At 52.7% G+C, this 27,792-nt stretch overlaps 13 protein-coding genes and 2 non-coding genes across 15 annotated transcripts; 9 read left to right on the top strand and 6 right to left on the bottom strand.

Annotated features, from left to right (window-relative positions):
- Positions 1–231: 231 nt before the first annotated feature.
- On the top strand, positions 232–3,286 carry ASPZODRAFT_62030 (hypothetical protein; the record flags this gene model as incomplete). Its single annotated transcript, XM_022729041.1, has 4 exons — positions 232–461; positions 538–1,328; positions 1,428–2,868; positions 2,944–3,286. The coding sequence occupies 4 exons, from the start codon at positions 232–234 to the stop codon at positions 3,284–3,286; spliced, it is 2,805 nt and encodes a 934-aa protein (XP_022583237.1).
- Positions 3,287–4,216: 930 nt separating this feature from the next.
- On the top strand, positions 4,217–4,287 carry ASPZODRAFT_t58. Its single transcript has one exon. It is a non-coding gene; the product is annotated as a tRNA-Gly (tRNA).
- Positions 4,288–4,592: 305 nt separating this feature from the next.
- Positions 4,593–5,864, top strand: ASPZODRAFT_61806 (hypothetical protein; the record flags this gene model as incomplete). Its single annotated transcript, XM_022729013.1, has 1 exon — positions 4,593–5,864. The coding sequence occupies one exon, from the start codon at positions 4,593–4,595 to the stop codon at positions 5,862–5,864; it is 1,272 nt and encodes a 423-aa protein (XP_022583236.1).
- A 175-nt stretch (positions 5,865–6,039) lies between these two features.
- ASPZODRAFT_14851 (hypothetical protein) lies at positions 6,040–7,036 on the top strand (the record flags this gene model as incomplete). The annotated part of the gene is made up of 3 exons (XM_022725381.1): positions 6,040–6,181; positions 6,238–6,423; positions 6,747–7,036. 3 exons carry the CDS (start codon positions 6,040–6,042, stop codon positions 7,034–7,036), a joined length of 618 nt encoding a protein of 205 aa, XP_022583235.1.
- Positions 6,685–8,544, bottom strand: ASPZODRAFT_130842 (hypothetical protein). The gene has a single exon (XM_022722613.1). The coding sequence runs from the start codon at positions 8,425–8,427 to the stop codon at positions 7,123–7,125; it is 1,305 nt and encodes a 434-aa protein (XP_022583234.1). The 5' UTR covers positions 8,428–8,544; the 3' UTR covers positions 6,685–7,122.
- A 60-nt stretch (positions 8,545–8,604) lies between these two features.
- ASPZODRAFT_130840 (hypothetical protein) lies at positions 8,605–9,963 on the bottom strand. Its single transcript, XM_022722612.1, has 2 exons — positions 9,601–9,963; positions 8,605–9,535 (listed from the first exon to the last, which is right to left on the bottom strand). The coding sequence occupies exons 1-2, from the start codon at positions 9,763–9,765 to the stop codon at positions 8,696–8,698; spliced, it is 1,005 nt and encodes a 334-aa protein (XP_022583233.1). The 5' UTR covers positions 9,766–9,963; the 3' UTR covers positions 8,605–8,695.
- A 909-nt stretch (positions 9,964–10,872) lies between these two features.
- Positions 10,873–11,641, top strand: ASPZODRAFT_62718 (hypothetical protein; the record flags this gene model as incomplete). Its single annotated transcript, XM_022729099.1, has 2 exons — positions 10,873–11,374; positions 11,463–11,641. The coding sequence occupies 2 exons, from the start codon at positions 10,873–10,875 to the stop codon at positions 11,639–11,641; spliced, it is 681 nt and encodes a 226-aa protein (XP_022583232.1).
- A 78-nt stretch (positions 11,642–11,719) lies between these two features.
- On the bottom strand, positions 11,720–15,531 carry ASPZODRAFT_62802 (hypothetical protein; the record flags this gene model as incomplete). Its single annotated transcript, XM_022729105.1, has 3 exons — positions 11,720–15,195; positions 15,257–15,304; positions 15,360–15,531. 3 exons carry the CDS (start codon positions 15,529–15,531, stop codon positions 11,720–11,722), a joined length of 3,696 nt encoding a protein of 1,231 aa, XP_022583231.1.
- A 1,069-nt stretch (positions 15,532–16,600) lies between these two features.
- ASPZODRAFT_130837 (hypothetical protein) lies at positions 16,601–17,705 on the top strand. The gene is made up of 3 exons (XM_022722610.1): positions 16,601–16,982; positions 17,046–17,481; positions 17,525–17,705. The coding sequence occupies exons 1-3, from the start codon at positions 16,678–16,680 to the stop codon at positions 17,549–17,551; spliced, it is 768 nt and encodes a 255-aa protein (XP_022583230.1). The 5' UTR covers positions 16,601–16,677; the 3' UTR covers positions 17,552–17,705.
- ASPZODRAFT_130835 (hypothetical protein) lies at positions 17,648–21,296 on the bottom strand. The gene is made up of 5 exons (XM_022722609.1): positions 20,840–21,296; positions 20,543–20,712; positions 18,839–20,482; positions 18,368–18,769; positions 17,648–18,316 (listed from the first exon to the last, which is right to left on the bottom strand). The coding sequence occupies exons 1-5, from the start codon at positions 20,859–20,861 to the stop codon at positions 17,798–17,800; spliced, it is 2,757 nt and encodes a 918-aa protein (XP_022583229.1). The 5' UTR covers positions 20,862–21,296; the 3' UTR covers positions 17,648–17,797.
- An 883-nt stretch (positions 21,297–22,179) lies between these two features.
- On the top strand, positions 22,180–22,251 carry ASPZODRAFT_t59. Its single transcript has one exon. It is a non-coding gene; the product is annotated as a tRNA-Glu (tRNA).
- A 71-nt stretch (positions 22,252–22,322) lies between these two features.
- Positions 22,323–22,943, bottom strand: ASPZODRAFT_14844 (hypothetical protein; the record flags this gene model as incomplete). Its single annotated transcript, XM_022725372.1, has 4 exons — positions 22,323–22,423; positions 22,471–22,557; positions 22,608–22,706; positions 22,760–22,943. 4 exons carry the CDS (start codon positions 22,941–22,943, stop codon positions 22,323–22,325), a joined length of 471 nt encoding a protein of 156 aa, XP_022583228.1.
- A 425-nt stretch (positions 22,944–23,368) lies between these two features.
- On the top strand, positions 23,369–23,943 carry ASPZODRAFT_130832 (hypothetical protein; the record flags this gene model as incomplete). The annotated part of the gene is made up of 1 exon (XM_022722608.1): positions 23,369–23,943. A coding segment is annotated over exon 1 (524 nt), but the record flags the coding sequence as incomplete, so codon positions are not given.
- Positions 23,795–24,790, bottom strand: ASPZODRAFT_130831 (hypothetical protein). Its single transcript, XM_022722607.1, has one exon. It carries the CDS (start codon positions 24,749–24,751, stop codon positions 24,038–24,040), a length of 714 nt encoding a protein of 237 aa, XP_022583226.1. The 5' UTR covers positions 24,752–24,790; the 3' UTR covers positions 23,795–24,037.
- A 270-nt stretch (positions 24,791–25,060) lies between these two features.
- ASPZODRAFT_130828 (hypothetical protein) lies at positions 25,061–27,638 on the top strand. Its single transcript, XM_022722605.1, has 4 exons — positions 25,061–25,581; positions 25,680–26,425; positions 26,484–26,623; positions 26,682–27,638. The coding sequence occupies exons 1-4, from the start codon at positions 25,355–25,357 to the stop codon at positions 27,417–27,419; spliced, it is 1,851 nt and encodes a 616-aa protein (XP_022583225.1). The 5' UTR covers positions 25,061–25,354; the 3' UTR covers positions 27,420–27,638.
- Positions 27,639–27,792: the final 154 nt, after the last annotated feature.

Raw genomic sequence — 27,792 nt, 5'->3', positions numbered from 1 at the left:
GTCTCGGAAGAATATCCCGTTTGCTACGGGTTCACACCGATTTTCGTTCCTTGATTAGCCTGTTCCTGAAATACTACTGCTTCCCCTCCCACCACCCCCCGGTCGCCAAATGCCGGATTGACTGACTGACTTGCCGACCGCCACGAAATCCCATTCTCCTTTATATTTTTTTGTTCTTTTTCATCGAGACGAAGAAAAGAAAGGTCACTGTGTGATCTGAGGAAAGTAACGATGACTGCTAAAGGTCCCAGATTGCCGGGGGGAAACCCTGCGGCAGGTATCTACGCAGACATGTCCGTTGACGGGCTGGCTCTCGGCACGCTGGTGTGTGTCGTTGACCGGGCGAAGAACCTGCCGAATAGGAAGACGCTGGGCAAGCAGAATCCCTACTGTGCTGCTCGTCTAGGCAAGGAAGCCAAGAAGACAGAAACCGACCTGAGAGGAGGCCAGACCCCGAAATGGTAGGTTTTTTTCTTTGCTGTTGTGGGTGGTAGGGTAGATAAGGCTGCTGGCTGACAGACTTACTTGGCTATCTAGGGATCAAGAGCTTCGTTTTACTGTGCACGAGTCGCCGGACTACCTGAAATTGAAGGTGTCCGTGTTCAACGACGATAAGAAGACCGATCTGATCGGCGAGACGTGGGTCGATCTCAAAGATCTCATCATTCCGGGAGGAAGCCAGAGCGACCAGTGGCATCCCTTGCAGTTCAGAGGCCGCTATGCAGGCGAGATCCGCATCGAAATGACATACTACGATACCCGGCCCGAGGGCGATGCGTTGATGAAGAGAAAGGAGGCCGTCGAGAAGGCTCTGGGGAAGACGCCGTCGCACTCGGGCCCCGCGGCGGCCGGGCCAACCTCGTCGGGACTCTCGGGTCCTCGTCAATTGAACCAGGTCAAGAGACGTCCTCTTCCGTCAGACCCGACCGGTGCTTCCACCTCACGCCCACCACCCCCCCCAGAAAAGACCAACTCTGCCCCGGCGGCTGCGCCGGCTCCCAGCCAAGCCCCCGCTGCAGCTCCGGTTGCAGCACCCTCTCCCCTGCCCATGCCCATGCCGATTCAGCAGCCCACACCGGTGAGGCCCGTGGCTTATGAGCACCACCATTCGGCGCCGCCAGCTCAGACGTCCGTCTCATCATCGGATCACCAGCGTCGACATGCCGCCGCGGCTGATGCGCCGTATGAACTTCCCTCATCGCGCGGATCAGTGTCTCCGGGATTACCCCCCACTAGAACATATGAAACTCCAGATGATTTCCACCGAGAGTGGGAGCCTCTTCCGCAGGCAACCAATCCCAACCACTATCCCCAGGAGCCTCTGTACCGTGAACCCTCAGCGGAGCGGTACGAAGCGCATTCCCACCAGACTCAGGCTGAATATGAGTACCAACAGCCAGCGACACACCACCGTTCATCCAGGCAAGAACAGCAGCAGCAGCAGCAGCAGCAGCAGCATCACCATCACCATCATCATCAACATCAACATCAACACCAGACACAACCATCTAGTCACACGGAAAACTACCATGATGTCCCGTATGCAAGACGGTCGTATGAATCACTTCCGCAGCCGCATCATCACAATGGCTATCCCCCAGCTGCAGTGGAGCAGCCACGGTATGTGCGTGATGCCTCCCCCCATGGAGGGGCGATATCCAGATACTCACCGCGGACGATGATGAACTCGTATGAACCGCCTTCTGCGGAATTTCCCCATCCATCTCCAGCCCCCATCGCTACCGACAATGACGGCAGCGGAGGAGGGTACCGGCACCACAGTAACTCGGTGGTAGGCCCCAACAGTCCTCTGCACAGCGCCGTCAATCACGACGCTGCTCATACTGATTACGCTTCAATGCAGCCGAGCGTCGAGGACGAGGAGGAAGAAGGACCCCCGCCGCCGCCGCCGATCCACCGCACCCCGATCGGTCAGTCAAGTCGCCAGCGGATGCCCTCGCCGGCACCCTCATACAAGGCATATTCGCCGGAATACGCGGCCTCGCCGCGCACGTCGACGGACGTGAATATGCCCACGTCCGGTGTGTCCTACTCCTCCTCCCAGAGCACTCACAACATCAACATGCAGGCCAGCAATCGACTCCGGGATCTGCCACCCCACAGCAACTCCACGGTGATGCCCCCGAGCCTGATGGCCGGCTATGATCCCGCGATCGCCGACGCCGAGTCAGACCGGGTGGACCACGAAGACCGAGCCGTCCGTAGACGAAGTGGCCTGTACGATGACGAACTGGCGATGGTCTCGCAGCCGCCCGCTCCGCCTGCCCCGCCAGCCCCGTACGAGGCTGCACCCGCGTACCATGCGCGCACGTCCCCTCGACCACCCGAAGATGTAAACCATGGGATAATGGTCCGCAGCCGGCGCGGATCCGCCAGCCCGGACACGCGGATCGTGCCTCGACGGAAATCCGTGAGCCCTCGCCCCCCGATCGCAGCTGACCGGGGCAGTATGATGGGTGGCAGCTCGTCCATTCCCTTCTCTCCAGACTCTTATAACGTGATCAACCCGAACGCAGCGCGGTCCGCCGTGACGCGCGACCCGGCACCGCCGTATGAGACTCCGGCCCAAGCGATGGAGGCAGCCATTCGCAGTGAGTCGACCCCGGCCCGGGATCTGGAACCCATCATCGGGGACGATGGCCGGGTCATCGACCCGTCGGATCATCTACCGACGGAGACGTGGGCACCGGAACCTGAACGGAAGACCAAGAAACCCGAGGTGATCATCCGTTTCAAGAACATACCCAAATCCACGCCGCCGCGGGAGGTGCCACGGGAGACACCGCGGGCCTCGTACCGGTCTCGTACCGGCGAGCATGGCTCGTTCTCATCGGATCGACGTCCCCAGTCGTCGTCCTACATGCAGTCAGCGGCACAGGCACAGGCACAACATACTCCTCCTCCGCGGGCAGCCGAGACCAGCATGGCCATGACGACCATGACTCGCAGCGGGGGCGACGGGTACGGCGGCTACACGCGTAGCCGCACGTACAGCACGACGACGCCCGATCGTCCGCGGTCGTCACACCGCGGATCCGTGTCACCGTCGCCCGGGTCTCGGTCGCCGAGTCTGTACGACGACGGTGCAGTGGGACCCCCAATCCCGGCCAAGGTGCCCGTCGCTCAGCCTGCGATGCAGAGCTATCCGGTTGTGGCGAGCAATCCGGGCATGGATGCGCTGAGCCGCGAGTTGCAGACCATCGACATTGGCTCGGGCGGGTGGAGTGACAGTCGCGCTGTGCGCAAGTATACTCCATATGTGTAGTTCTTTTCTATTCAGAATATCCTTTAGGGTTCTTCTCTTCCACCCTTGTTCTTCCTTCCATCCTTTGTTCTTCACTTGTTAAGACTTTGTTTCTTTATCTGCATTGATGGCGTTGGTGTAGATGGCTAGACATCACAATGAATTGTAGTCTCTCTCTCTCTCTCTCTCTCTCTCTCTCTCTCTCTCTGGTTTCTCTATTCCTCTCTTCCTCCACTCCATTCCACTAAACTACTAAATCGTATCTTCACTTCTACTAGTACTCATCTAGTACTCATCAGTACTCATCTACTCATACAATATACCACCTCAGCTCACTTCCCACTTCTACTACACTTACTACTTCTCACTTCTTAACTAGACTACCTCCTCACTTCATTCGCAGCTCGCCAATGACCTGCGAATTCACACCAAACTGCAGCACAGCATCCAGTTCGCGCAAAGTAATCTCCCACCTGTTCGGGCGCAACAAGCGAGTGACGAAGCTCATCCCCCCGCATGTCTGGACGCACTACTGCCGCAAACATTACCAGCGAGCACGGTACCGAGCCCACAAATGGAGTATCCGGCAATGCGATCTTGCTCTTGAAACGGTAGAGAGAATGCAGGAGTGGGGGGAGATCCGATGTTTCGAAATCGCTCTCAGACGGAGAGAAACGAATCGGCTACGGAGAGACGGGGGCGAAGAGACCACGGGTGCGAGGAAGAAGTTGAGGAAGAAAAGTAGAAAAGTGCCTGTGATTCCATCATGTCCTGTCCCAGACTGGCTGCAGTCCAAGGTCGGGACGGAGAAATCGTTCGAGGAGGTCAAGGGGATTCTCGAGGAGATTCGGGCTGATCTCGTGGCTGGAGGGGAAGAAGGGAGATTTCCTGATATTGAGATCCTGCCTGTTTTTAGTACTTAGAGAGTCTTTTATCTAGAACTGATATCAAGCATCATTGGTCTAGTGGTAGAATTCATCGTTGCCATCGATGAGGCCCGTGTTCGATTCACGGATGATGCATTCTTTTTTTTTTCGTAGACTTAGTAGTCATTCAGTAGAGAGTCATCAATTATATACTATTAAAATCAATTGATTCGGATATATTATATTAATTGTTTATATTGTTTTTATGTAGTATTCAGTAACTATATCATACTCTCGTAGGATTCCGTGTACTACAAGTATTCCGCAGAAAACATCTTATTAATTGACTTAATGCTTACGATCAACTTTGAGTCAGACTTTCAATCTATCTTCTATCTTCTCTCTTCTCTCTTCTCTCTTCTCTCTTCTCTCTCATACCTAGCTCTCTACTATCTTATAAAATGACACCCTCTGAGATCCTGGCGACAAGCCCGCTCGACCTGGCTCCCTACGAGGATCTGTACCGCCACTTCCACGCCCACCCAGATCTCTCCAAGCAGGAGAAAGCGACGTCTGAAACCGCAGCAGGGCATCTCGCCCGGCTGGACGCGTTCGAAATCCACACCCACATCGGCGGGTATGGGTTTGTGGGTATTCTGCGCAACGGACCGGGCAAGACCGTGCTGCTGCGGGCGGACATGGACGCCCTGCCCGTGCAGGAGGTGACTGGGCTCCCCTACGCAAGCAAGACGACGCAAGAGCGAGGCATTGGCAGCGGCGACGTCAAGCCCGTGATGCACGCCTGCGGCCACGACATGCACATCACCTGTCTGCTGGCTGCGGCGGAGACGCTGGTCCGTCTCCGACACGCGTGGAGCGGGACGCTGCTCGTGCTCTTCCAGCCGGACGAGGAGCGCGGAGAGGGCGCCCAGGCGATGGTTGACGACGGTTTATACGGCAAACACAACATTCCAGTCCCGGATTATGCGTTCGGGCAGCACGTTATGCGTCTGCGCGCGGGGACCGTGGGGATCCGGCCGGGCACGATCATGGCGGCCGCAGATAGCATGAAGATCAAGCTGTACGGACGTGGAGGGCACGGCTCCCTCCCGCACCAGACGGTGGATCCTGTGCTGCTGGCGGCGAACGTGGTGACGAGACTGCAGGGGATTGTGAGTCGCGAGGTGAACCCGAGCGAGTCGGCGGTGGTGACGGTTGGATCCCTGCACGCGGGCGAGGCAGAGAACGTGATTCCCGACGAGGCAGAGCTGGGCATCGATTTCCGCTCGGGTAACCTGGAGACACGCCAGCAGATCCTGTCGGCCATCGAGCGCGTCGTCGAGGCAGAGTGTGTGGCGAGTGGATCGCCGCGCAAACCGCTCTTCACGCATACCAGACGCTTCCCGCCGACGATCAACGACACCAGCGTCACGGCCAAGCTGGCGGTTTCTTTTCACGAGCATTTCAAGGATCACTTCGATCCAGACACGCCCCGCACAAACGTCGCCGAGGACTTTTCCACCCTCGCCACCTGCCAGGCACGGCCCAGTGCCTTCTGGTTCTTCGGGGGGATCGACACGGCTCAATGGGATGAGGCCGTCCGCACCGATTCTCTCGACGAGATCCCTGGCAACCATTCTGCTCGCTTTGCTCCGGCCATCCAGCCTACCATGAGAACAGGAGTCGATGCTCTTTGCATTGCAGCCTTGACGTTTCTAACTGGTGGTGAATAGGTAGTATAGCCATCTAGAATCAAATACACTGCCACATTGTTTACTCGTATTGTCTAATCTACCGATGAAAGCATGAGCAATTATAAGCGGTCCAATAGAACGAACCCGATGAAATATAAATATGTCCATCTACCCCTCTTCACATACTTTCTACAAGCACTCAACTACAACAACAATGGCCCCCCGGTATCATTTCCATGAGTCCGCCAAAGAAATCAGACTAGATGGATGGACCCTGCGTGCAAAGCTGCGCCGAAATAACGGAGACTGGGTAGATGTAAGCTTGCCCTTGGGTGACTGTCTAGGAAATAAGAATGGTATCTCTTCACTGATCCTTTTTTTCTCTTTATATATGAAGACTCATAATCGGTAGGCACCTTTCAATGGGGAGGCCAATACGTCGATCAATCCGCGCAGAACCCAACCCTGGTGTACTGGGAGGGATATCCAATCCTCAGAGCATCTCTTAAAGACAACAATGGTATATTCCACGAGCGAGATTTCAATCTCTCAGACAAAATCGGCAATGGAAATGGGAAGTTCATCGTTGATTTCGCTGGTGGGCGCCCACACAGCGGGGTATGGTTCTCTGGATGGGAGAGGGAGACGTTTCGTGGTAAAGATTATCTATAATGGCTGTCTAATAATACAGTAGAGTATATTGAGTATGGTAATATAAAATTATAGTAGTATAGGATCATTATTATTTATTATATAATATGTACTATTCGCCCCATGATGTCAGATGAAGTCACTCGCCACACAGTGTATAAATTCCCTTCATCTACACTATTTGTCTATAACTCATTACTATATACTCTACAATCTACACTGTATACTATCTATCTACGTCTATCTAAAAATTATTGTCTTATACTAAAGCCATGTCCTTCAGCAGCTACTACTACAGCTCCGCAACAAACAGCAGCGACGGCACCACAACAACAGGCCACCGATACAGCACCGCCTCGCACACCGATCCAGAAGGCAACACGGTCGTCCGTACCGCGCACCAGGATCTAGGCCAGCCTGCTGTCGTCGAGGAACGGCGCTACGATCGGACGGGCCAGATGGTGCTCCCTGCTGTATCGGGGGATGCCACCAAGAGAATCACCGAGTTGGATGAGTCGGGAACGGAGGCGAGTCTCCATGATCCAGGGACGAAATATTGATTTTGGTGTGTCTTGTATAGGATGTACATAAATTGGATCGGGTGTATAAATTGAATGAATTGAGTGTATGAATGGGTCCTATAAGACTATAAATGAATTCTTCTTCCAAACCTCTCTCTCACCCTCTCCACTAAAGAAGGAATCTCGTACGCCCACCAGCACAACATCCCTGCCACGAACCCGATCCCGTCGTTCTTAAACCCGACCAGCAGGCTGATTGTCACAAGCATCACGGTCCAGCGCTTCTTACGCTCGAACTCGCTGGGCGGGATTTCCCCTAATCTCCCAGCTTCATCGGGCTCACCGAGAACGCCAGATAAATCGCGGGCAGAGGTATTCAGGCTCTCGCCTACGCTGGCGAGCTCCAACCCCGCAGCGATGACCATGACGCCCAACAGAGCGGCGGGAAACCGTTTGAGCAGGCCGACGAGCGACTCGCCAAAGAAGACGCCGATGACCAGCTTGAGCAGACCCAAAAACACAACAGAGGCGCCCGAGCGGGCACCGAAGCGGAACTGGGCAGCCAGCCCGCCCGAGCCGTGGCACACGGGCATCGCGCCGAACCAGCAGCCGAGCAGGTTCATGGCGGCGACGCTCAGCCCGATGGCCGTGACGGTCGGGGTGCGCACTTCCGGCAGCAGGTCGGCAGCCAGGTAGACGACGGCGACGACGGAGTTGAGCGTCGTCAGCGGGATCTGACCCAGACCGGCGTCGACGGCACCCGTCGCGAACTCGGCGGGAGAGGGGACCACCACGTACGGCCGCCAGAAGACCAACGAGGGCAGGTCGGTGGCGACGACGCTGCGGATGATGGCAAACAGCAACCCCACGACAAAGACGACCAGCGCATAGGGAAAAGTGCGGTACACGCCGCAGACGAGCAGACAGAGAAAGGCAACAATCGCCCAGACCAGATTATCCGCCCATGAGGGTCCTGCCCATCCAAGCGAGGAGAGTAACGTCCCGCACGCAGCGATGATCAGCGACAGGCCCGCCCCGACCTGGATCCCCTTGATGACGGGGACGGGGATCACGTTCGTGAACCAGCGCAGCAGACCCGTCACGCTGAAGACGAAAATACACCCGGCCACCAGCAGTCCTGCGGACGCAATCTCTCCGTTGCTGAAGCCCCGGGCAATCGCTACCGCCGCGATCGCCTTCATCGGCTGCACGGGCAGCGGAATCCCAAACACCAGGCCCGTCACAATGTTGAATAGCCCCGAGAAAATCAGCGTGCTCGACAGCGACACTGTGTTGTTCGCTGCCAGCGCCAACGCCAGTGGTAAGAACGTGCCCAGGTCGCCCAGCGAGCCGGAGATCTCCGACACGGGCTGGCGCCGGAACACCGCCAGGTTGCGGGCTGTGATTTCTCGGATTGTTTTGGCTGTCATTATAGTATAGTAAATTAGATTTGATATAATGTGATGTGACGATGCCAGTCTTGATGAACAGAGGTTGAGTGATGAGAGGTGATGAAGTGAAGAGAGGGAGAGAGAAGAGGGGTGAGTCGGTGAGGGGAAAATTACACTACATCAAGAGCTTTTGTTTACTGCTTACTAGAATCTTTCTCCGCGGAATATTGTAAATAAAAAATAATTTAGATAGGATAGTAAGTAGATGAATATATAATAGGTAATACAAAGATTAGATAATAGAGATCTATTCAAGCCAAGCCTGCACAGCAGCCTCTAAAGCCTCCTTGACCCAATTCGTATCCCAGGCCACATCGGTGTCGAAACCATGCTCGCCCTCGCGCGCTGCCAGCACGATCCGATCGCCACCCGGCTGGCCAGCAAAGACCTTGCGTGCCTTGGTGACGAACCGCTCGCTGCCCCCGATGGGGACGACCGAGTCCTGCCGGCCGTGGAGGATGACGATTCCGCCCCGCGGCACCTTGACGCCCGGCTGGTCCAAGCGTTCAAACGGGTAGCGGACCTCACGACGCGGACTGCCGCTTCCCTCGATGCCTCGCTCGTAGACCTCCTCCTTGTACATCGCGTGGGTGAATAGCCCGATCATCAGGTCTATACGGGTGGGCAACATCGCCGAACTGATGACGGGGCTGCTTCCATCCTCCACGGCCGCCAGATACTTCCGCACCACGGACTCCGACACGTCCGTTCCAAGTGGGGGAACGGCTCGTTTCTCGTTGTAATCCGCCGAGTTCAGATCGATCATCGGGTACGCAGCGGTGGCCGCGCGTACCTCGTCCGGATGCGACAGCGCTAGGGAGATGCTCAATAGGCCGCCTGCGGATCCGCCCGCCATGAGCACCCGATCGAGATCAAGCTCGGTTGGGGTCGAGTGGGCGGCAAGCACCGTCGCAGGCGTTGAAGAGTGTAGCCATGTCCAGAAGTCGTCCACGTCGGCGAACAGGTCCAGGCTCGTCACCTCCGGCAGGAGACGGTAGTTCGGCGAGACAATCACCGCCCCGTATCGTTTGGCGAGCTCCAGAAGCCATCTGGGAACCCAGTCCATAAAGAGGGAGTCTCCAGTCACCTGCAGTTATTTATTTAGTTTCAATATATAGATATTTTTTTTCCAACACTTAGTAGGTCACTGACCAGTCCACCGCCGTGAAAGTGCACAATCACCGGCCGTTTGCCCGACCCAGCTTTCTGCGGGATGATAAGGTCGGCACGGATAGCATGCTCGTCGACGGTCTTGTAGTTGGTTTGCATCAAGTCAAAGCCTGCCAGCTTGTCTTCAGAGGAGTAGGATTCAGCCATGGTAGTGGTTGGTTCCTTGAACTGTTGATTCGAAGTGCTCGTTTTAATTGCTGTAGAAGCTTCGGTGTGCTGTCGATGAGATGGGCCTGTCTGTAGATCCAGACGGCCATCGTGTCTTTATAGATTTCTGAATCCCCATATTTCCAGGACACCGCTGGAATGCAATCCCCAATCCTGAGGCAGCGAGTCCTAAATTTGGTCTGAATCTGTCGAATGGAAGATGAGGCGGGGATGCCTGAGAGTTTGTTTAGTTTGTTTGTTTAGTTTGTTTTCTTGGTTTGTTTGCTTGGTTTGGCTTGAAGAATCATTATTTGGAAAACCCTTTCTCTTAATTGGACAACACACTAGGCCCTTAAAGTACGGCGTCTAACCCCTCGGAAATAACCGTACTCCGAGGACTCCGAGGACTCCGTAGTTATACAAAGTTGTACTCTTAGACTTTAGTATTATTGTATGCAACTGATTAGTACCAGTTACTACATACAATGCCTAGTACTGCATACTCCACACCAAGTACTAGTTAAATACCTAGTATCAATTAGAGCTGGGGAATATTGTTTGTATCAGATAGTCCTTTCGCTAGCATGCCGTTTATAGAGAGGTATTTCTTAAGCTCCTAGATTGATGATAGATTAGAGCATACTAAATAGTAACAAACTACTATTAATTCCTTGTTGTCTCTCCAATTACTCTCTTTCTCTATAGTCCATTAGTTCTGGCCTTGAGTATCAATCCTACGTCCTGGATAATTAGCGACGCTAAATGCTAATCCTTACAGGTGAGACTTGAACTTAACTACCACAAAGCTAGTTACTCCGTAGTACATGCCTGTACTACTAAATAGATTCCCGGTATCGATTAATTTTGCAGATACCCAACAATCATGAAATAAGCGAGATTCAGTCAGATGAGAATGATAGAACCATCGGATATTAATACCTGAATGTTCCAGTAAGAAGTACGGAGTAAGCGATGACGTTTGAAGCTGGGACGTTGATAAGGCCTCCTCGACACACTAAACCCGTTTCGGCTATCGCATGCCAGATCGACACGAGCCTGGAAAGTTGACACTCTCTCCTCTTACAAAACAGACACACACCACGAGAAATGGCCGATCAAGAGACAGACCAACCGTCGACATTCAATTACGTTCTCTCCTTCCTCCTCGTCGGTGTCGCATGGGGGTTCACCACGCCGTTCATCCGCCGCGCGGCGGCAGATTTTAACGCCCGTCAGGAGGCGAAACGGGAACAGGGACAGGGGCAGGAGCAGGATCAGACACAGGCTGGGGATTCAGGTACAGAGGGAACGGAAGAGCAGGAATTGATGTCTGTGAATGAGGAAAGTGATGCAGAAACCACTCCCGCCCCTGGGGAGGAGCATACTGTCAATGCAGACGACAGGGGGGATAGCAGCGAAGAAGACAATACACTCCCGACCCCAGCATGGAAAAAACATGCCTCCCCGCCTGCTTCATCCTGGGTGAAGACTAGGCTATTCTCCCTCTTCTGGACGGTGGTCAACCTGCTCCGTACGCCGGCGTACCTGATCCCCCTGGTCATCAATCTCACGGGCAGTATCTGGTTCTTCATCTTGGTTGGAAAACATGGTAAGAAATGAATATGTGGCAGATGGAAAACCCTTCTACCACATTACGATCTCTTGGCTGTCAGAGATTTCAAATTAACATGGTTTAGAACTCTCGCTTACCGTCCCCCTCTCCAACTCAAGTGCCTTTCTCTTCACAGTGCTGGGCGAATGGTACGTCGAGCGCAAGGTTATCGCCCGTGAGACATGGTTGGGAATGTTTCTTGTCTTGGGGGGAATTGCGCTGTGTGTCTATTCGAAAAACCAGAGCGGCAATGTTAGTATCTAGTATCTCAACAAAGGTTGTTTATTATCTACCTATCTGTTCAACTAGTTCACTATCTGTCTAATCAACATATTCTGCAACCTATCCCTGCTGGAAGAATTTACACTGTGCCTTGTGCGCCGTCCAGTCCTTCTTCTGGCAGTCCTTGGAGCAGTACTCTGCCCTTTTGCATGCTCCGCATCGAAACAGCGTAGTTCCTCGCTCAGACTCCTTTTGACCGCACCGACGACAGGACCCCTCCCTTTTCTTCTCCTCCTCTTCGATCCTCTGTCGCAGCTCGATTTCCAGTCTGCGGGCTAAGGATTCCTCAGTACCCCCCTGTTCAGTCTTCAAATCACGGAGGCTGAATGGGCGATCAATAAAGGGCACAGGGAAGCAAAGCGGGATGGCCATCCGCGTCGCATGCGGCATGGCGAGCCCCCATGCGCCGGTCTGTGGGATTCCGTATCCGTCTGGGAACTTGCCTCGTCCGCACGCGCACAGGACTTCCTTACCCTCCTCGACAGAGACGGGCACCTTGCCAGATACCGCATATGAGCACGACGGGATGTGTTCCCAGTCCCGGCACCGCTCAGTGAAGACAGGCAGGGCGTGCTTCCATGCCAGAAGCTCCTTGTCGTCCACGACGATAGCCACAACGCCGAGAGTCCCGAGGGTGCTGAGCAAGAATTTCAGCTGTGGCTTCAGTTCGTCGTACATGGGGATAGCTGCCGCGTCGAGGACCACGGTCTGATTGGAGATGTCGAGCCGAAGGTCGGCGACGAAAATGAGAATCTCAACGCTGCTGGTGGTCGCGCCTTTCACAGCAAAGATCGACTGGCGCACGCCATTCTGATCCTCGGTGAATTGCAGGAACATGCTGAAAAGTGAGTCCTTGAAGTTCACCCGGATTGCTGTATCCGCCCTACTCTGATGCAACAGTCTTCCCCGCTCGGTCCTTTCCTGCGCGGAGAACATGCTGGAAAGATGAGGAATAAACCAGAGAAGCTTTGCACCGGCCTGATTATTTACTGCAATGATTGGGAGTCGGTCGAGCGAGACATAGTGCGTACTGCCAATAACAGGTACTCCCTGATGCAGTGACATCGAAAAGAAGCTGTCCGGCCGGGATGCAAGCAGCGTTTGAGAAACAACGGGAGCAGTCAGCTCAATATATGAGGATTTCCGTGACACTTTCGTCTTGCTTCCAGTAGTGCGTACCGGTACCGGAAGTCGGACGTTCTGGATGGGTGTATCGGAATCGAAAGCAAATGCTATCTCAAAAGGTGATACCAATGACACATGAATGGCGCCTCCCGCTCGAAGACGGTCTTGCAAGGGCCCGGGCGCGATATCGAGATGCGTAGTGATACTAGTGAATTTCATCTCCTCCGAGGCTAGCGCGATGTGAATTCGTGAAGACACGTCTGATGGAGATTTGTTTGATAGCTCTGCTGGGTGCATTGGCGAAGCTACGGCAAACATTCCAAAACTCGAAATATCCCCATGCATATTAGGCTGGTGCTTGGTGATGAACACATCATCGCCGGCCAGAGTCGACTTGGTAATCTCTAGAGGCTTGCCAAGTTTCCCGGAAAACTTGGCCATCGAGACAGGAGTCTCCTTCAACGCAAAAACGACTTCTTTAGACAGGCCCGCGCCGGAAAACACCTCCCAGGAAGGAACCATTACGGAGGCAATCAGCGGCGCTGCAGCATCCCACTGGCGAGGATCTTCCTCAACTTCAACCGCGAAGCTCTCAGCATATCTGATCCCGGTAGTTTTCAATCTCCCAAAGCTCAGCTGAAGAGCTGGGAAATAATTCTGAATCATTTGCTGAGCGGATTGTAGCCTGATTTGCACGGCAAGACTGCTTGATCCTCCAAGCATGTGAGAGCCAAACACCTCGGCAAATCTCTCGCGTGGGATTACCATGGTTAGGCATACGACGGCAGGGACAGACGTCCACTGTCCAAGTTGTGGATTTGCCTGTATTTCATCAAGCTCCTGAGGACTGAGTTCCAATGTTGGTACATTGTATAAGCCCTGCAGGTGCAATTGCACACCCAAATCCTGGAGATAATGTGAGCCCGCGTGTAGAGTCGAGTCATTCAGAATCAGACGGTAAAGCTCAGGCATGAAAGTCTCCCATTCCACCAGCTTTTCACGACGGATCAAGCCAATGATTGCAGCAAAGCTTGTTCGGGTATACGTTGCGTAGGACAGTCTCAAGATATCATCCGCCTTCATTTTCCAAACTTGCTCCAATCTTGCATCGTCAAATAAACTGACGTAGACCCGGTAGAGTAGAGACGCCAGCTCGATCGGGTCAAAAGAAACAAGACGCCGTGAAGTGAAATCGAGGCTTTTCCATTGGAAAACATACCGGGACTGGCAACTTGTGGTTTCTTGCAACAGATGCAGGCTATTTGCCAACTCTTCATCAAAGATAGAAGTTGTAGAGACTCCAGTCCAGCACTGCAAGGGAATAAGACCGAAGAAAAGAGCAATTGTCAGCAAGTCGTCGTAGAGCAGCTTTCTTGCAGACATTTCGACGCTCTTTTCTTGCAAACCAAGAGTTTCAGTGAACAGGGTAGAGCTGGGGCTAGGATTCAGCAGCGGGCTTGCGGCAGCCAGAAAATTGAGGCAGCCAACATAGTCCATTAAGTTCGAGGTGTCAATGATGTCGAAGGACAGAGGTGCTTCTGATTTTGACCCTTGTGGGGAGTAGTCGTTGCTATCTAGAAAAAGAGGCGTATAGGAGTAAGGGCTACAATACCATCGGGCATTCTTGCTTTTTCCATGCTCCCTCACATGCTGCAAAGTGTGACAGAGGGCCAGGGCGTCCGAATTCACAAATCGAATAGTCAGGCGCCCAGCGAAGCTCTGAAATGCTTGGGTGTATGCATTGAATTGGGCTTGGACACCCGGGAAGCTGTCGACTTGCTCTTCGGACCCAGCCCCGTTCGGAGCCAGGGGAGAATGCTTAACAAGAGGCGCATATGTAGTCGCCAGATGAAATCCCAGCCGCGGATCGGCACCATAGTGGATAACCAAATTGTCGTCAAGGGTTCCAAACATAGGATTGATCTGTTGGCTCTCCGTACTCTGAGCAAGACCTGGAGTAGCTGTTCCATTGTCCCAGTATATTTTATGGGACTGTGGAAGGTCTTGGAGAGCGTGTGAGGCGCAAGGAGCTGCCGACCTGATTCCCGAGAAGATGAATGAATTGCCTACGACCGTCTCTTTTATCTTTCTCGCCTTCTGGATACCCCGTTCAAGGCGTGCCTGCTGTTCTTCAAAGGCTTCTCCGTGAGACGGCTGCAAGGAATAAAATTTCCACAAACCCACGACCTTGGAGAAGGTGTTTGTGTCACAAAAGCGGAGCAGATGGCCATATTTCCCATCATTCCACTCTTCGATCGTACTAGCAAGCTTTTGCAGCTGGTCTGCCTGGTCTCTGAGAAGATGAAGAGAGTCGCTGTCAATAGAGAAATGATAATAAAGGTTCCAGATTTTGTCCGTGTTCTTTCTCTCCGTGTCGTCAACAAGGAGTGTGTAGAATAGGATATTTCGAGCTAGTGGTCAATACTGTGAGCTAACTATCTATCTTTCTAATGGTAGAATCGTGGGCTGTACCTATGATCTCAACTTCGATATCGCAGCAGGTTATATCGAGCTTGCGGTCTGCCAGCTTGTCAGCGACTGTCGATGCAGCATACTTGATCATCAAATGGCCTACCGTTTCCTGAATCTGCGTACGATGTGTACAGAATATTTCGGACGTCTCCGCACCCAAGGAGCAACAAAGCAGCATCCTGGTCAGGGGGCAGGGATTGAGTGAGGCACACAGCAGGCGTGCTTCCCACAGGAAAGAGGAATCTCAGAGTCTCGATACGGGTAGGAGCAGCCATGGTAGCAAGTTTCGGAGAGCGAGACCCAGAGATCGAGTAGGGGGTTTTCACGTCGTCAAGACGATACCTAGGAGAAAAGAAGTGTCCAGGGAAGTTGTCAAAGAGGCAGAGTACCAGTCACCATGTCTTAAACAGTGGGTTGAAGGGTTTTTGAAAGTGTAAAATTGCCAGGGTGACAATTTGTGGGTGGCTCCTAGAAAGAGGAGAATATACCGATGACAAGGTCACACCCAGCTGCATATAAAGACCACTAAGAATTATAATTATCTCACATATTGTAAAATCTGTAGCAAATAACTATTATTCACTATAATAAGCCTTATATAGTAAATTGGTTCCCTTTCGACGGTTGGAATTGGTATCCCTGTCTGTCAGCTATGAAGCTCAAGGCGAAAGCGAGAGCACTTACTGACAGCGGGGAGGTATACCAGACCATCCAGGCCCATGAGTCTCCCATTCTCTCATTTTACTTGTATTAAGAACATGTCACCACCGTCTGTCGTTCACCTCCCAAAGGGCATCCATTGGTATTTCTGTCAACTGTTGGCTGCGAGTCCAGACTCAAAACGATAAGAAGGCGGTCAAGGTGGGGTGATAAGAGAAGCCCTATAACTATGCCCTAATCTCCCCTTTTCGGCCTCAAGTCGACAAAAAGAGACTAGCTGCATCCTTATCATCTCTCCCTGCCAATCAGAGCAGAATTTTATTCCGAGGCTGTCAGGAGTGACGAAGGGATCAAAATGGACGCTGTGGCAATTAAGTCTGTCTAAACTACAGATGCCACACAAAAGAGAATCGCTGGGAGACTTGAAACGACGAGGGAGATAAAATTTAATTTTAGACAAAACTTGATCCTATTGAATATCCTCTCGCCTCAGATTTACTACTTTCTTTTACACTCGCCTACACCTATAAGACGAATCCAGAATCATCAATCATAAATGTTTAGGTGAGACTGTCGGCAAAGCGGGATGTAACCCCAGTCATTAAATTTATTGCTGACATCTTCTGGCTGGTCTTAGCCTTTTAATCCCTCACTGTCTTATAAATACCCTCCCCCCTGAGCTGTGTCTTACGGTTTCTCTCTTCTCCTAACCACAAACGCAGACGAAAAGACTTGGCCATTAAAACTAACACTCACTCACCATGGAGTACAAAGAAGAAATCCTTAGCAAATACCCCTGCTTCCGCAAAACTGTTGGGATCCCAATGGAAGATATTGTGGAATCCCACGACGGGCGGGAGGTTACTCTCCTCAAGTACATCTACAACCATCCGAAGCTGGACAGCGAGCTCCGAGGCTCACCGCAGGCGATACTCGACGCAATGGACGAGTTTGCCGCGCAGGAAGACTTTCTCATCAACATCGGCTCTCATAAAGCTGCCGTTCTCACAGAGCTGCTGAAAGAACATCAGCCTAAGGTGATTGTGGAATTAGGGGGCTACGTGGGGTACACATGACTCTACATATATACATAATATATGCTAACATATGCTAATATTCTAATCTATAGATACTCGGCTATCCTGTTCGGCAAGATTCTCCGCGAAACATACCCCCCTCCCTCGTCGACCACCCACGTATACAGTCTCGAACTCGACCCGCTTGTCGCCTCCATAGCCATGAACCTAGTTAGCCTCGCCGGCCTGAGTTCCGTGGTGGAGGTCATCGTCGGTCCATCAGCACACACCCTGCAACGACTCCATGATGAACAAATTCTCGCCCCAAACGACCTGGACATGCTCTTCCTGGACCACGTCGAGGAGCTGTACCGGGATGACCTTGCACTCTGCGAGAGACTCGGGTACCTGGATAAGAGCGGGGTGCTTGTTGTCGCGGATAATGTCGTCAGACCAGGAGCCCCGGAGTACAGGGAGTATGTGCGTGGGAACCCTCGTTTCCGGAAGAGCTGGGGTGTGCCTGGGTTGATTGTCCCGGGTGATTATGAGGTATTCTCTCTTGGTCTTATATTGTACCATGCTAACTTTCTAGGATGAACTGGAGATAAGTCTGGTCTAGCTGTCTGGAATGTTTTATATACGGAGTAGATCCATGGATATCTATATATACGCTTAGTAGTTCTTACTACAAGCAGGTGAACAATAGATATCCTCTAGTGCTGTACACAACATGAATGGAATAAACAATGCTAATTCTCTATACCTCAATTGATTCATACATTTACATCTATACCAATCATTATGCCATCATTATGCCATTATGCCATTATGCCATTGAGATGACATGACGCTGCCGGCAGCGAATTTATACACCTCGGAACATCCTCACGACAAGGAACCACATGGCGCCAAAGAACTTAAAGGTCGACAAGCCCGCGACACTCCACAGGACAACCGCCATGTAGATGGTGGCCTGCTTGTCCTCCTTCGACGAGAGATCCGAGTCCGAGTCAAAGGTCTCCAGCCCCGCGGCGCTGAGGACGACAGCCCCAAGCGCGAAGTTGCAAAACACCCAGGCGAGCACGACCGCGCTCCGGAACCCCTTGTAGTAGTCTGCTTGCTTCTCTTCCTCGGAAACCTTGTTCTCCTCCTTGGGCGGCTTCGTGGCGAACTTGACCAGCTCCGATTCGTACTGCGCGTTCAGATCGCCGTCGTCCTGCGGGATGTTGACGTCCACCTTGCCGCCGGGCTTCAGGTGCGCGGACGGCAGCTTCTCGGCCTTGTCATCGCCTTTGGTGCCCCAGGTGATGTCGTGCGTGTTGCAGAACGCGTAAATATTGAGCACATTGATGTATGTCGGGGTGAGGAGCATATATTGGATAAACTGGTACAGTCAGTAAAAACCATTTTTTTTTGAAGGCGGGAGGAGACGAACGCAGGTGAACATGTGCCATGGGTCGAAGAAAATCACCGACGCAAGGAACCACATGACATAGGTAGAGGCCAGGGAGACGATGATGGTGAAAAACTGCTCGTTGCTGAACAGTTGGCCAACACTGAAATTGCTCTTGTCGACCTCCGACTGAATGGATTTGACCGTGACGAAGATGGCGGCGAACGACAGGTAGATCATGATAAACACCCAGAAACACACCATCGTCATGTAGAACCGGTTGGAGCCTCCGGGCCGGTTGCCCAGCGATAGAACAAAGCAAGCCACGAGCGTGGCCAGGTACAGCCATTCAAAGATCACACCGAGCACCTTACCGGCCGTGCCTAGCAGACTGGAGTCTCCGAGATCTGCCGTGAGGATATGGAAGACCAGGAAAAAGTTGCCCTAGAAGTGGTCAGCCTTAGCAAAAAAGGGGGAAAGTGCGAGGAAATGGGGAAGAAGAGAAAAGCTTACGATTCCAAACCAGGCAAACAACATGGTGAGCGTCTGGTAGATGAACTCAATGAGAAGCATAAACTTGCGCATGAAGCTGTGGTCGCTACGCCAGATCTGGTAGAAGTGTGCAATGGCGTAGACGGCGGCAAAAAAACTTCCATTCAGCCAGCGGCGACGCTGCAGGATGAATTCGGCCATGCGATCCGGGACATCGGTCTCGCCCGATGCGGACTTGACGTACTGGAGCAGCCAGCGACATTTGCGTTTGGTCACGATCTCGAAGCAGAGGATTCGATCTTCGGCAAGGTACATGTTGGCCGTGAAGATGCCGGCGTTGGCGCCGTGCATCTTTTCTCCGGCAAAATACCGTTCCAGTGGGCCCTGGCCGTTCTTGTCGTTCTGCAGCGCGACGTAGCGGTACGCAGAGAAGGCGCCCGGCAACACGGTGATGAAGCCGAAGGCCGACTCCAGCGGCTTGTCGAGGATGTTACTCAGCTTGTACTCGAAGTTCTGTGTCGCCACCAGTGGGTTGAGCAGCTTCTTGCCGTGGTCCAGCATGACCTTGATCTCACCACAGGCCCCGCCACACATGGGTTCGACGTCAAACGCCTTCCAGAGCTGGTAGATGGAGTCCTTGCCGGGTCGGGTACCGGCATCGACTAGGACACAGATGTTGGGATTCAGCACTCGGCCAAAGGCCTGGAAGAACCAACGGTGCGAGTTGATCTTCTTCTGGTTCTTTTCCTTGAGGCAGAAGATCATCTGTACGGGGGTGCCGCTGCGCGGCGTCAGCGAGACCTGCTGGCCTTTCAGTTCGAGGCCGACTTGGGTGGTGTATTCGTAGATGTGAGCGGTGACATCCTTGCCGTTGACCTGCTGCTTGGCGATACCATCTTGGTAGCAGCCCAGACCAGCCAGGACGGCCCGCGTACGCGGGTTGATCTTGGCACGCCCGTCGCTGATGACACAGACCACGATTTTCTTCCAGGCATCCTTGCCCCAGGTCTTGCTGTTGGTGCGTGAGCACATGTGCTCGATATTCTTGAACACACCGATCATTGTCCGCGCAAAGAGAAAGTCATCTTCGTTGTACATGGTGACGACAATGAAGAGCTCGGTGTGACGGGGCTTGGCGAACAGGCGCTGGCGCAGCGTGAACCGCTCCTCGAAGAAGTCGGCGGGATCGCAGGTGGCCGCGGAGTATCGCATGTGGGTGAACTCGTCGCGGCCGGGGGCTTCGGCGTGGGGTACCTGACTGAGCAGCTTGGGCGCGATGGGGCAATCAAGCACCAGGTTGCCATCAAACAGTGGGACCTCCTTTACGGTCTTCCAGCGCCGGATCGGGGCCGGGCTTGGGGTCGGCGGGATACCCGGTTCATCCTGGTATTCCTCCTCCGGGTTACTGAAGGGGTCTGGCCCGTACGGATTGTCGGACTGCAGCATCGGGGAGTTGTCGTCATACGAGGCATGCTGCTGTTCAGGATATTGGCCCAGGTCATAATCTTCCTGTGGCGTGGCGGTGGGCTGGTATGGTTGGGTATAGTAGGCATCATGATGAGCCTCGGGGTTGATCGAGTACTCGTAGCCGGGGTAGGCTGTGTGAGTCTGATGGCCGGCTGGTTCTTCGTAGGCATACGAATTACCAACGTTTTCGACAGAGTACTACCCAATAGATCAGCGTCTGTTCTTTTCAACTGTTCCCATCACGCCTTCCTCACTCACCGTCGGCTGGCCTAGTAGACGGTCGGTCGAAGGCATCTCCAGATGGCCTTGCGGCTGGTATGCTGTGTCGGAGAGCTGGTAGCGGTTGAGCGGCCGACCGGGGGACGGAGTCCGGTTGTCGACGTGATGAGGGTTCATGATGGGTGAATGGACCTCCTCCTCATAGGCGTCTGCGACTTGTCAGTTTCCTAACTTCATAGTACTGCTACACCCGTCGCCTCAACGCAAGTTACAAACACAACAGTCGAATTAACCACACGAAAGAGAAAAATCAACCGTAAAAAAGATTCGACTTACCTAGACGCCCGTAAGAAGACATGGCGCTTAGAAGAATAAAGTTCTACCTGGAAGCAGATTGCGCGGGAGCGCCGCTGGAATGTTGGCGCAGGCAATCTCCGGTTGGCAGTTGGCACGTTTCAGCGCTACCGGTGGATGAGACGGCAGAAACTCTGGTAGGCGAAGATGGAATCCGGATCAGGGGAGATGGATAAGGCCTCAGATGGTTGCGAGAGCAAACAGGGAGGTTGTGTCGGGAGGGGGGAAGAGAGGAGACAAGAGGCGGAGGACTTGTTTGTGATGACGATCGAATTATTGTTGAGTTTCGATGCCCCCGCAGCACTCCAGGTCAAGAATGAATAATACTCCGATATGCACGTCAAAAGACAGCAAAATGCGTAGATTTTGCGACTGGAGAATGATTGAATATATTTTAATTTAATCAGAAGAAGGAAATTAACTCGAGAGTGGATGAACGAACCCATGGAATTCGACTGCCTGCCAGCTGAGCCATGGCGCAGAAGGATTGACGCGCACAACTCGCCAATCACTGGGACAACCAGCACCAGCCACGATGCTGCGCCCTGTTATTTTTAGTTTGTACCTGACTGTATGGAGTACTACATATGTATGACGACTTTATAGTTAATAGTTAATTATCCTAATAAATCATTGATTTCTATTAGTTACCCTATCCCTCCTCGTAGCTAGTCTAATGTGATTGGCAAGGCAGCAAGGCAGACCACGGAGTACATTACTGTTCTCATAAGGCGGCCCTCCATATTATCCACTCATCAGCTGTGAAGAGAACCGTATCCTCTACGGGTTTTGCGGTTATGGAATCATTTGGCCGGAATAGAGAATTAGAAAGCTCCAAGGCTTACTTGAGGGAATTTAAATAAATGGTTTATTTTGTCCGCAATCAATTACTTGCAATTGATGCACGTAGTTGGAAACGCGGAATGGACGCCATCCATGACAAAGTCGCATAGATAGACTGGAAGAATGATGAGAACCCAATGATGCTTTAGCATAATAGAGAATCAGACTGATATCTGCAAAGCAGGAGGCGAAAGGAAGGTCTGGTGTTGTGAAAGTACTAGGCACCTAGTAAATGGTCTCCGTACCTGCTAAAGAGACTTATAAACAGAGGCTCCTATAGGAAGGCGGTCTGCACAACGCATCAGAAACTCTTGTGCTCTCGACGGCAGTATTCAGGAGTGATAGTTATCAGTCGCAGTAGAAGTAGTATTAGTGCTAGGTAGTAGTCGTGGTATTAGTAGTAACTAGTAGTAGACCTTACTTAACGACTAAGGCGGAGTAGACTCCTAATGCCATAGATGTATTCCAAAAGAACTCAATCCGAAATGGTGTAACGGTCAACATCGCCGTCTTTCACACGGCAGCTCGGGGTTCGATTCCCCGTTTCGGAGCTTTCTTTTTTTGATTTATTTTTTTTATTCAAACAATCAACCCGAATAAAACTGACTGACATCCCTGCCGTTCATCGTGATTCTGTTGCGGTGGGATATCTCTGCTGCCACTGTTCTTTCGAAAGACGTTCTCCCTTTGCTGTCAAGAACTGAGTGATCTTGCTATTGAGCTCTATTCAGTCAACATTTGTCCTTAATTTTACTTGATACATAGCATACCCTCCACCGTCATCGATCTCCTTGCCTGCAGGGAATAGTGGTCTGCAAACTCGTGGACTAAGATCAGATCATCCGGAAGCTCCGTACCTAGCTATATGAGTCTGCTGAGAAGCTGTCGCAACAATACAATACAATACCTGCATGAAGGGTGTAGATGAGGGCGGAGGATCCTTTCAATCTTCTCACAAGCCTCTGCTGTGATATGGAGTTGGATCGCATCGAGGCGCCATTCGGGACTAAGTCTAATCAGCCATTGTCCTTCCCTACGAAAAACGCTGGTGTAACTGACATTCATAGGTTGCTGGATCCAGAGCCAACGGTCTGACCTTTCCCTCCGTCGTAAGCAAGTCGAACAACCCCGCTGGTCTCAGAGGTCCAGGATGGGCCCGGAGATGGACTGCTGGGCCGTTGTTCAAACGGAACAGCTCTTTGGGGACTTGAGTAAACGATTGAATAAATCTGTTATGCGACATGAGGTGCAAGCAGTAACGCAGTGGTTAGTGTAATGGTGTCTCTTAAATGACTATACGGCCGAGCCTACTATTGTTTTGACAATGTATAGGCCGTACCTAAGACTATATATAATAGTATCAAATCATAGATACAATTAATTAAGGGACTCCGTATACTCTCCATCTAGTCCAGTACAGTAACCAGCCATTGCGCACAGACCAGTCTATCGATAACCACTCGAGATCTTAACCAAGTCAATTCCAATTCCCCCTCTCGAGTTAATATTGCTGTTCACCAGCACAATGACGAACGAAAGCGTCCCACCGACCCGACCGGTCAACGTTCTTTTCGTCTGTCTAGGCAATATCTGTGCGTATGACAAGTAGAAGAAGAAAAAAAGCACAACAACACTAACTATCTAGGCCGCTCAACCATGTCCGAAGGTGTCTTCCGACACATGGCCACCTCGCCAGCACACGCCTCGCTGATCGGCGAGATCGACTCGGCAGGCACAGGCGCCTACCACTCAGGCGACCCGCCAGACTCTCGCACAATGTCTACCCTCCGCCGCCACGGGATTCGCAACTACCAGCACGCCGCTCGCCAGGTGACCCGCGACGACTTCCGGACCTTTGACTACCTGCTCGCCATGGACAAACAGAACCTGCGAGACCTGCTGGATCTACGGGAATCGGTCATTGCGTCTGCCGGTGGTGCTGGTGCTGGTGCGAAACGGGGTGGTGCCAAGGGGAGAGCTGTGGCTGCAGCTGCAGTGGACGGTATAGATGCTAAAATTGCCCAAGTGCGTCTGTTTGGTGATTACGGGGTCGGAGGGGCTATCCATGAGCGTGTCGGCGGCGGGGAGGTGGTTCAGGACCCATACTATGGCGGTGCCAGCGGGTTCGAGGATGTTTATCAGCAGGCGGTGCGGTTCTCGCAGAATTTCCTCGATCACCTGCGACTCAAAGAAGGAGAGAATGAATGATAGAGAGGTGCGATGTGCAATAGATACCCATGTATGTTACGTGCTACGAGTACATGAAGAAACATAGTTGATAGATATAGTACATGAATCTACATATATATACATACAGTTACCGTCTTTTTTTCAGGCTTATACTCTCTCGCTGATCTTGATCGCAACCCGACACCCCAACCGAATCACATTGACCAACGGATCGTACGGCTTGGCTTCCTTGGAGTCATTCTCCACCGCGTGGTCCAGGTGCTCGAGCTCCTCGTCACGAATCCGACGGAACGTCGACACCATCTCCTTCAGCTCGGGATCCAGCTCCTCGCCCCGCCGCTCGGCCTCGGCCTCCCACGACAGAATCTCCCGCACTTGCTCGTTATAGTGTGTTCCAATCTCCGTCTCCACTGCCTCCGTGCAGGCCATGGCAGCTTCCCGGCCCATCGCCCCAGTCGACCAGCCCAGAAACGTCGCCGCTTGCTCCCAGATCGGATACATCATGGTCGGGCGGACTTGGTGTTTCGCAATCAACGCATTGAAGGTGTTCAGATGCCCAACCTCCTGCTCGTACATGTGTTTCATCAGTGGGCGTAGATGCGGATGTGATCGCACCACCTGCGGCGTCTGCGCCGTGTAGATCAATGTCGCTGCTAGCTCTCCCGCCTGGTTGACTCGCAGAGCGCTGTCCAGGTACTCGCGCTGTCGTTTGTTTAGTATATAAAGCGGCTTTGTGCCGGCGGTCGAAGGCGGCACCGACGCAGCGGAGGCGTAGTGGCGTGAGCATGACCGTAAAGTGGAAGGGGCCAGGAAATCAAGAAACAGCCGAACGCTGCTTCGTCGTACTGTCAGCATTTCCATTACAGAATAAGAACGAAAGAACGAAAAAAAAAAAAAAAACAATCTCGTGGTGTGTAATATGAGTATCTAGTATGAAGAAGGAACGACTCGAACCATTAGGAAAGCACGGCCGGTGCCGACATGGTCCGATAGCCGCCTAGACGCGCGTCTATTGCCCAGCCAATCTTAGCGCGCGCGAGTCTTGGCCCTGGACCGGAACGTCATGCAAAGGCGGGCAGTTTCGCTCTCGAGTGCTTCTTGCCCGGCTCGCTGCGAGTACCAGGGATCGATTGTCTCTGTCTATATACTCCGCACTGGAGACGGCCATTGAATTGAGATATACTCCAGGTGTTGCACTCTCTGCGTTGTTATCTTGGTTCTAGCAGGCTGGACTCATCCTCGTTTTTTCCCCTGCGTTGCGTGGCGACAAAGCTCTTCAGGGGGCTGTGGTCTTTTTTTTTTCTTTCACCTCCTCCTTATTCAATTCTGTGTCGCTTTTTGTGAGGTATACCTGAGGAGTTCGAATTTGCGCCGTTTGCCTGTTCTGTTGCGCCTCAGGCTCGAGTTTGCTTGTGACTAGAAAGAGAAAGAGAGAGAGACCCACGGAGGAGACCTTGATTCACCATGGCCGACGATTTGGACGCAGAGCTCCTCGCCCTAGCGGGGGACTCCTCTGATGAAGAGTCTTCCCCTCCTCCCAAGGAGACGGCTGACTCCCCTGTTTCTTCTCATGCGTCTGAACATTCCCCCGAACCAGGTGAAGCAGTCATGGCGCGCAAGGGGACCGCGAAGCCCGTCCGACGGAGCCGTAAGGCTAAGAGAGATTACGAGGAAGCAGAAGATGGAGAACTGTGAGACTCTTGCCCCGCTCACTTTTTTTTGTTTGCCTTCATCTTCAACGTCGCACCCTCGAGTTGGTGTCGCTCTATCGCTAACGGGTCATGTCTAGCTCGTCAGCTGCATCGCACCACTCCTTACAGTCTGCCAGTATGTCAGAATCAGAATCAGAGTCCGACGGCGATGGCCCTGCGGACGACGACGGACCGCTGTTCGCCTACGATAAGCTCTACCACTCCGCAAAGGATAAGGCGGAGATCATGGCCTTGCCTGAAATCCAGCGCGAGCAGATTCTCTCCGAGAGAGCACACGAGGTGGACCGTCACAACCAGGATCTTGCGCTACGTCGTCTGCTGGCGTCCCGCGAGCGCGAGGAAGCCCGACAGGCAAAGAAGAACAAGCGCAAAGCAAGCTTAGCCGGTCTAGAGGAGGGTCAGCGCAAGAGCTCCCGGCAGAAAACTACTCTCGGTGGGCGCAAGGTGGGCGAGACTTCCGACGCGATCGAGGCCTATAAACGTCAGCGACAGCAGAAGGGGAAACGCGATGAAATCAGACGACGCGATGCGGCGTCTAGAGAGGCTCGCCACCGCGAAAAGGACGGAGAAGTGTCCGATGTGGATGCCGAGGGCGAGAGCGAGCCCGACTGGGACGAGCGAGCGGATCGGACCCCGTCACCTCCCAAAGATGACCCCCCCGCCGAGCTACGAGATATCGAACGCGCCCGTGTTGGTCGCACCAACTTTGCCCAGGTCTGCTTCTATCCTAGATTCGAAGAAGCTATTTCGGGCTGCTATACTCGAGCCAGCATTGGGCCGAACAGCGAGGGCCTCAACGAGTATCGAGTCTGCTTGATCAAGAGTATACCTTACCCATCGCATCCAAAAAAAAAAAATACACTAGGCTAACAGCAATGCAGGATTCACCGAGGGTCGTCCGTATGCTATGGATGGTCCGAACGGTCGACCATTTATCACAAGCCAGTACGCTGTCCTTGCACATGGAAAAGCAGAACGCGAATTTCCCTTTATTGCCTGTTCAGAGTCGAGTTTTACCGAGGTTCGTCAATCTGTCTACAATCTTACGTGAAGAACTTCCCTATCTGACGCATGAGTAGGCCGAGTTCAACCGATATCGACAGACAATGGCCGTGGAGGATTGCAAGATGGCGACCAAGTCAACCGTTGCCAAAAAGGTTGCCGACATCAACAGGCTTTTGAGCCACCAGTTTACCAAGGACGAGCTCAATGAGAAGCTTCGGAAGCAAGGATCGTTGGACACCAAGATGGATGTCTTCCGCCGGCTTGATCTCGAGAACAAGCTCATGTCAGCCAAGGCCGCTGGCGACGATGCGGAGGTCGATAAACTACAGCTCCAGCTGCGAGATCTGGCGGCACCCAAGCTTGCCTTTGGCACCTCAATGTCCAAACCCAAGGTCGAGCGAAAGACGGAACAGGAGCGACTCGCCGAGCTGAACTTCCGCAACCGCAAGCTAAACTACGAAAACGTCCGCCGCGCACAACTTGAGGAGAAGAAGGCTAGCCGCAAGGTCGCCGCCGCTGTTGCCCGCGGCGAGGCCCCCGCCGACCCCTTCATGCGCGTCAAAACCCGTGCCAAAACACACTACGACATGAACGAGAAAGCAACAGACACCCCGACGCCTGAAACCAGCCACGCTGGCACGCCCGCCAATGGTGCCGAGACGCCCGGCGCGCTCGCCGCAGCCAAGCGCAGTGATACCCTGTCCTCCAGCCAGAAGAAGGCGACCAAGGGTGGCGTCGCAATGATCCGCCATCGCAATATGGATGACGAGAACATTGCCGCTCTCGACATCGACATCGACATTGATATCTAGACTTGCTGGACACCAGATGTTTTTTTTTATTTTTTTTTTCCTTTCTTTCTTTCCTTCTTTCTCTTTCCTATTGCATGAAACGGATATTTCCCTGGTAACCTGTACATTGAACATACTTGACATTCAGATTGGACTCGGTGGGTGGCGAAGACTTTTTTTTTCAGCATACTAGCATGCAATAAATCTGTAATCACATCATTTCTTAGCATTTATCCATTGTCTAGTAACCAGTAACTCCTATTGTGTATGTGCTGAATAGTAGTTAAATACTATTCGGCGATAACTTATCTCCTCAAATCACGTGTTCTGTCGACGCGTCTCGCGCGCGTGCAAATGTAGAACGACTCCTTGCCTGAAGCGACAGAGCATTTGC

This window comes from Penicilliopsis zonata (genome assembly GCF_001890105.1).
Source record: "Penicilliopsis zonata CBS 506.65 unplaced genomic scaffold ASPZOscaffold_4, whole genome shotgun sequence".
Lineage (NCBI taxonomy): Eukaryota > Fungi > Ascomycota > Eurotiomycetes > Eurotiales > Aspergillaceae > Penicilliopsis > Penicilliopsis zonata.
The sequence above is the reverse complement of the archived record's forward strand: the minus strand, read 5'-3'. Positions and strand labels throughout refer to the sequence as shown.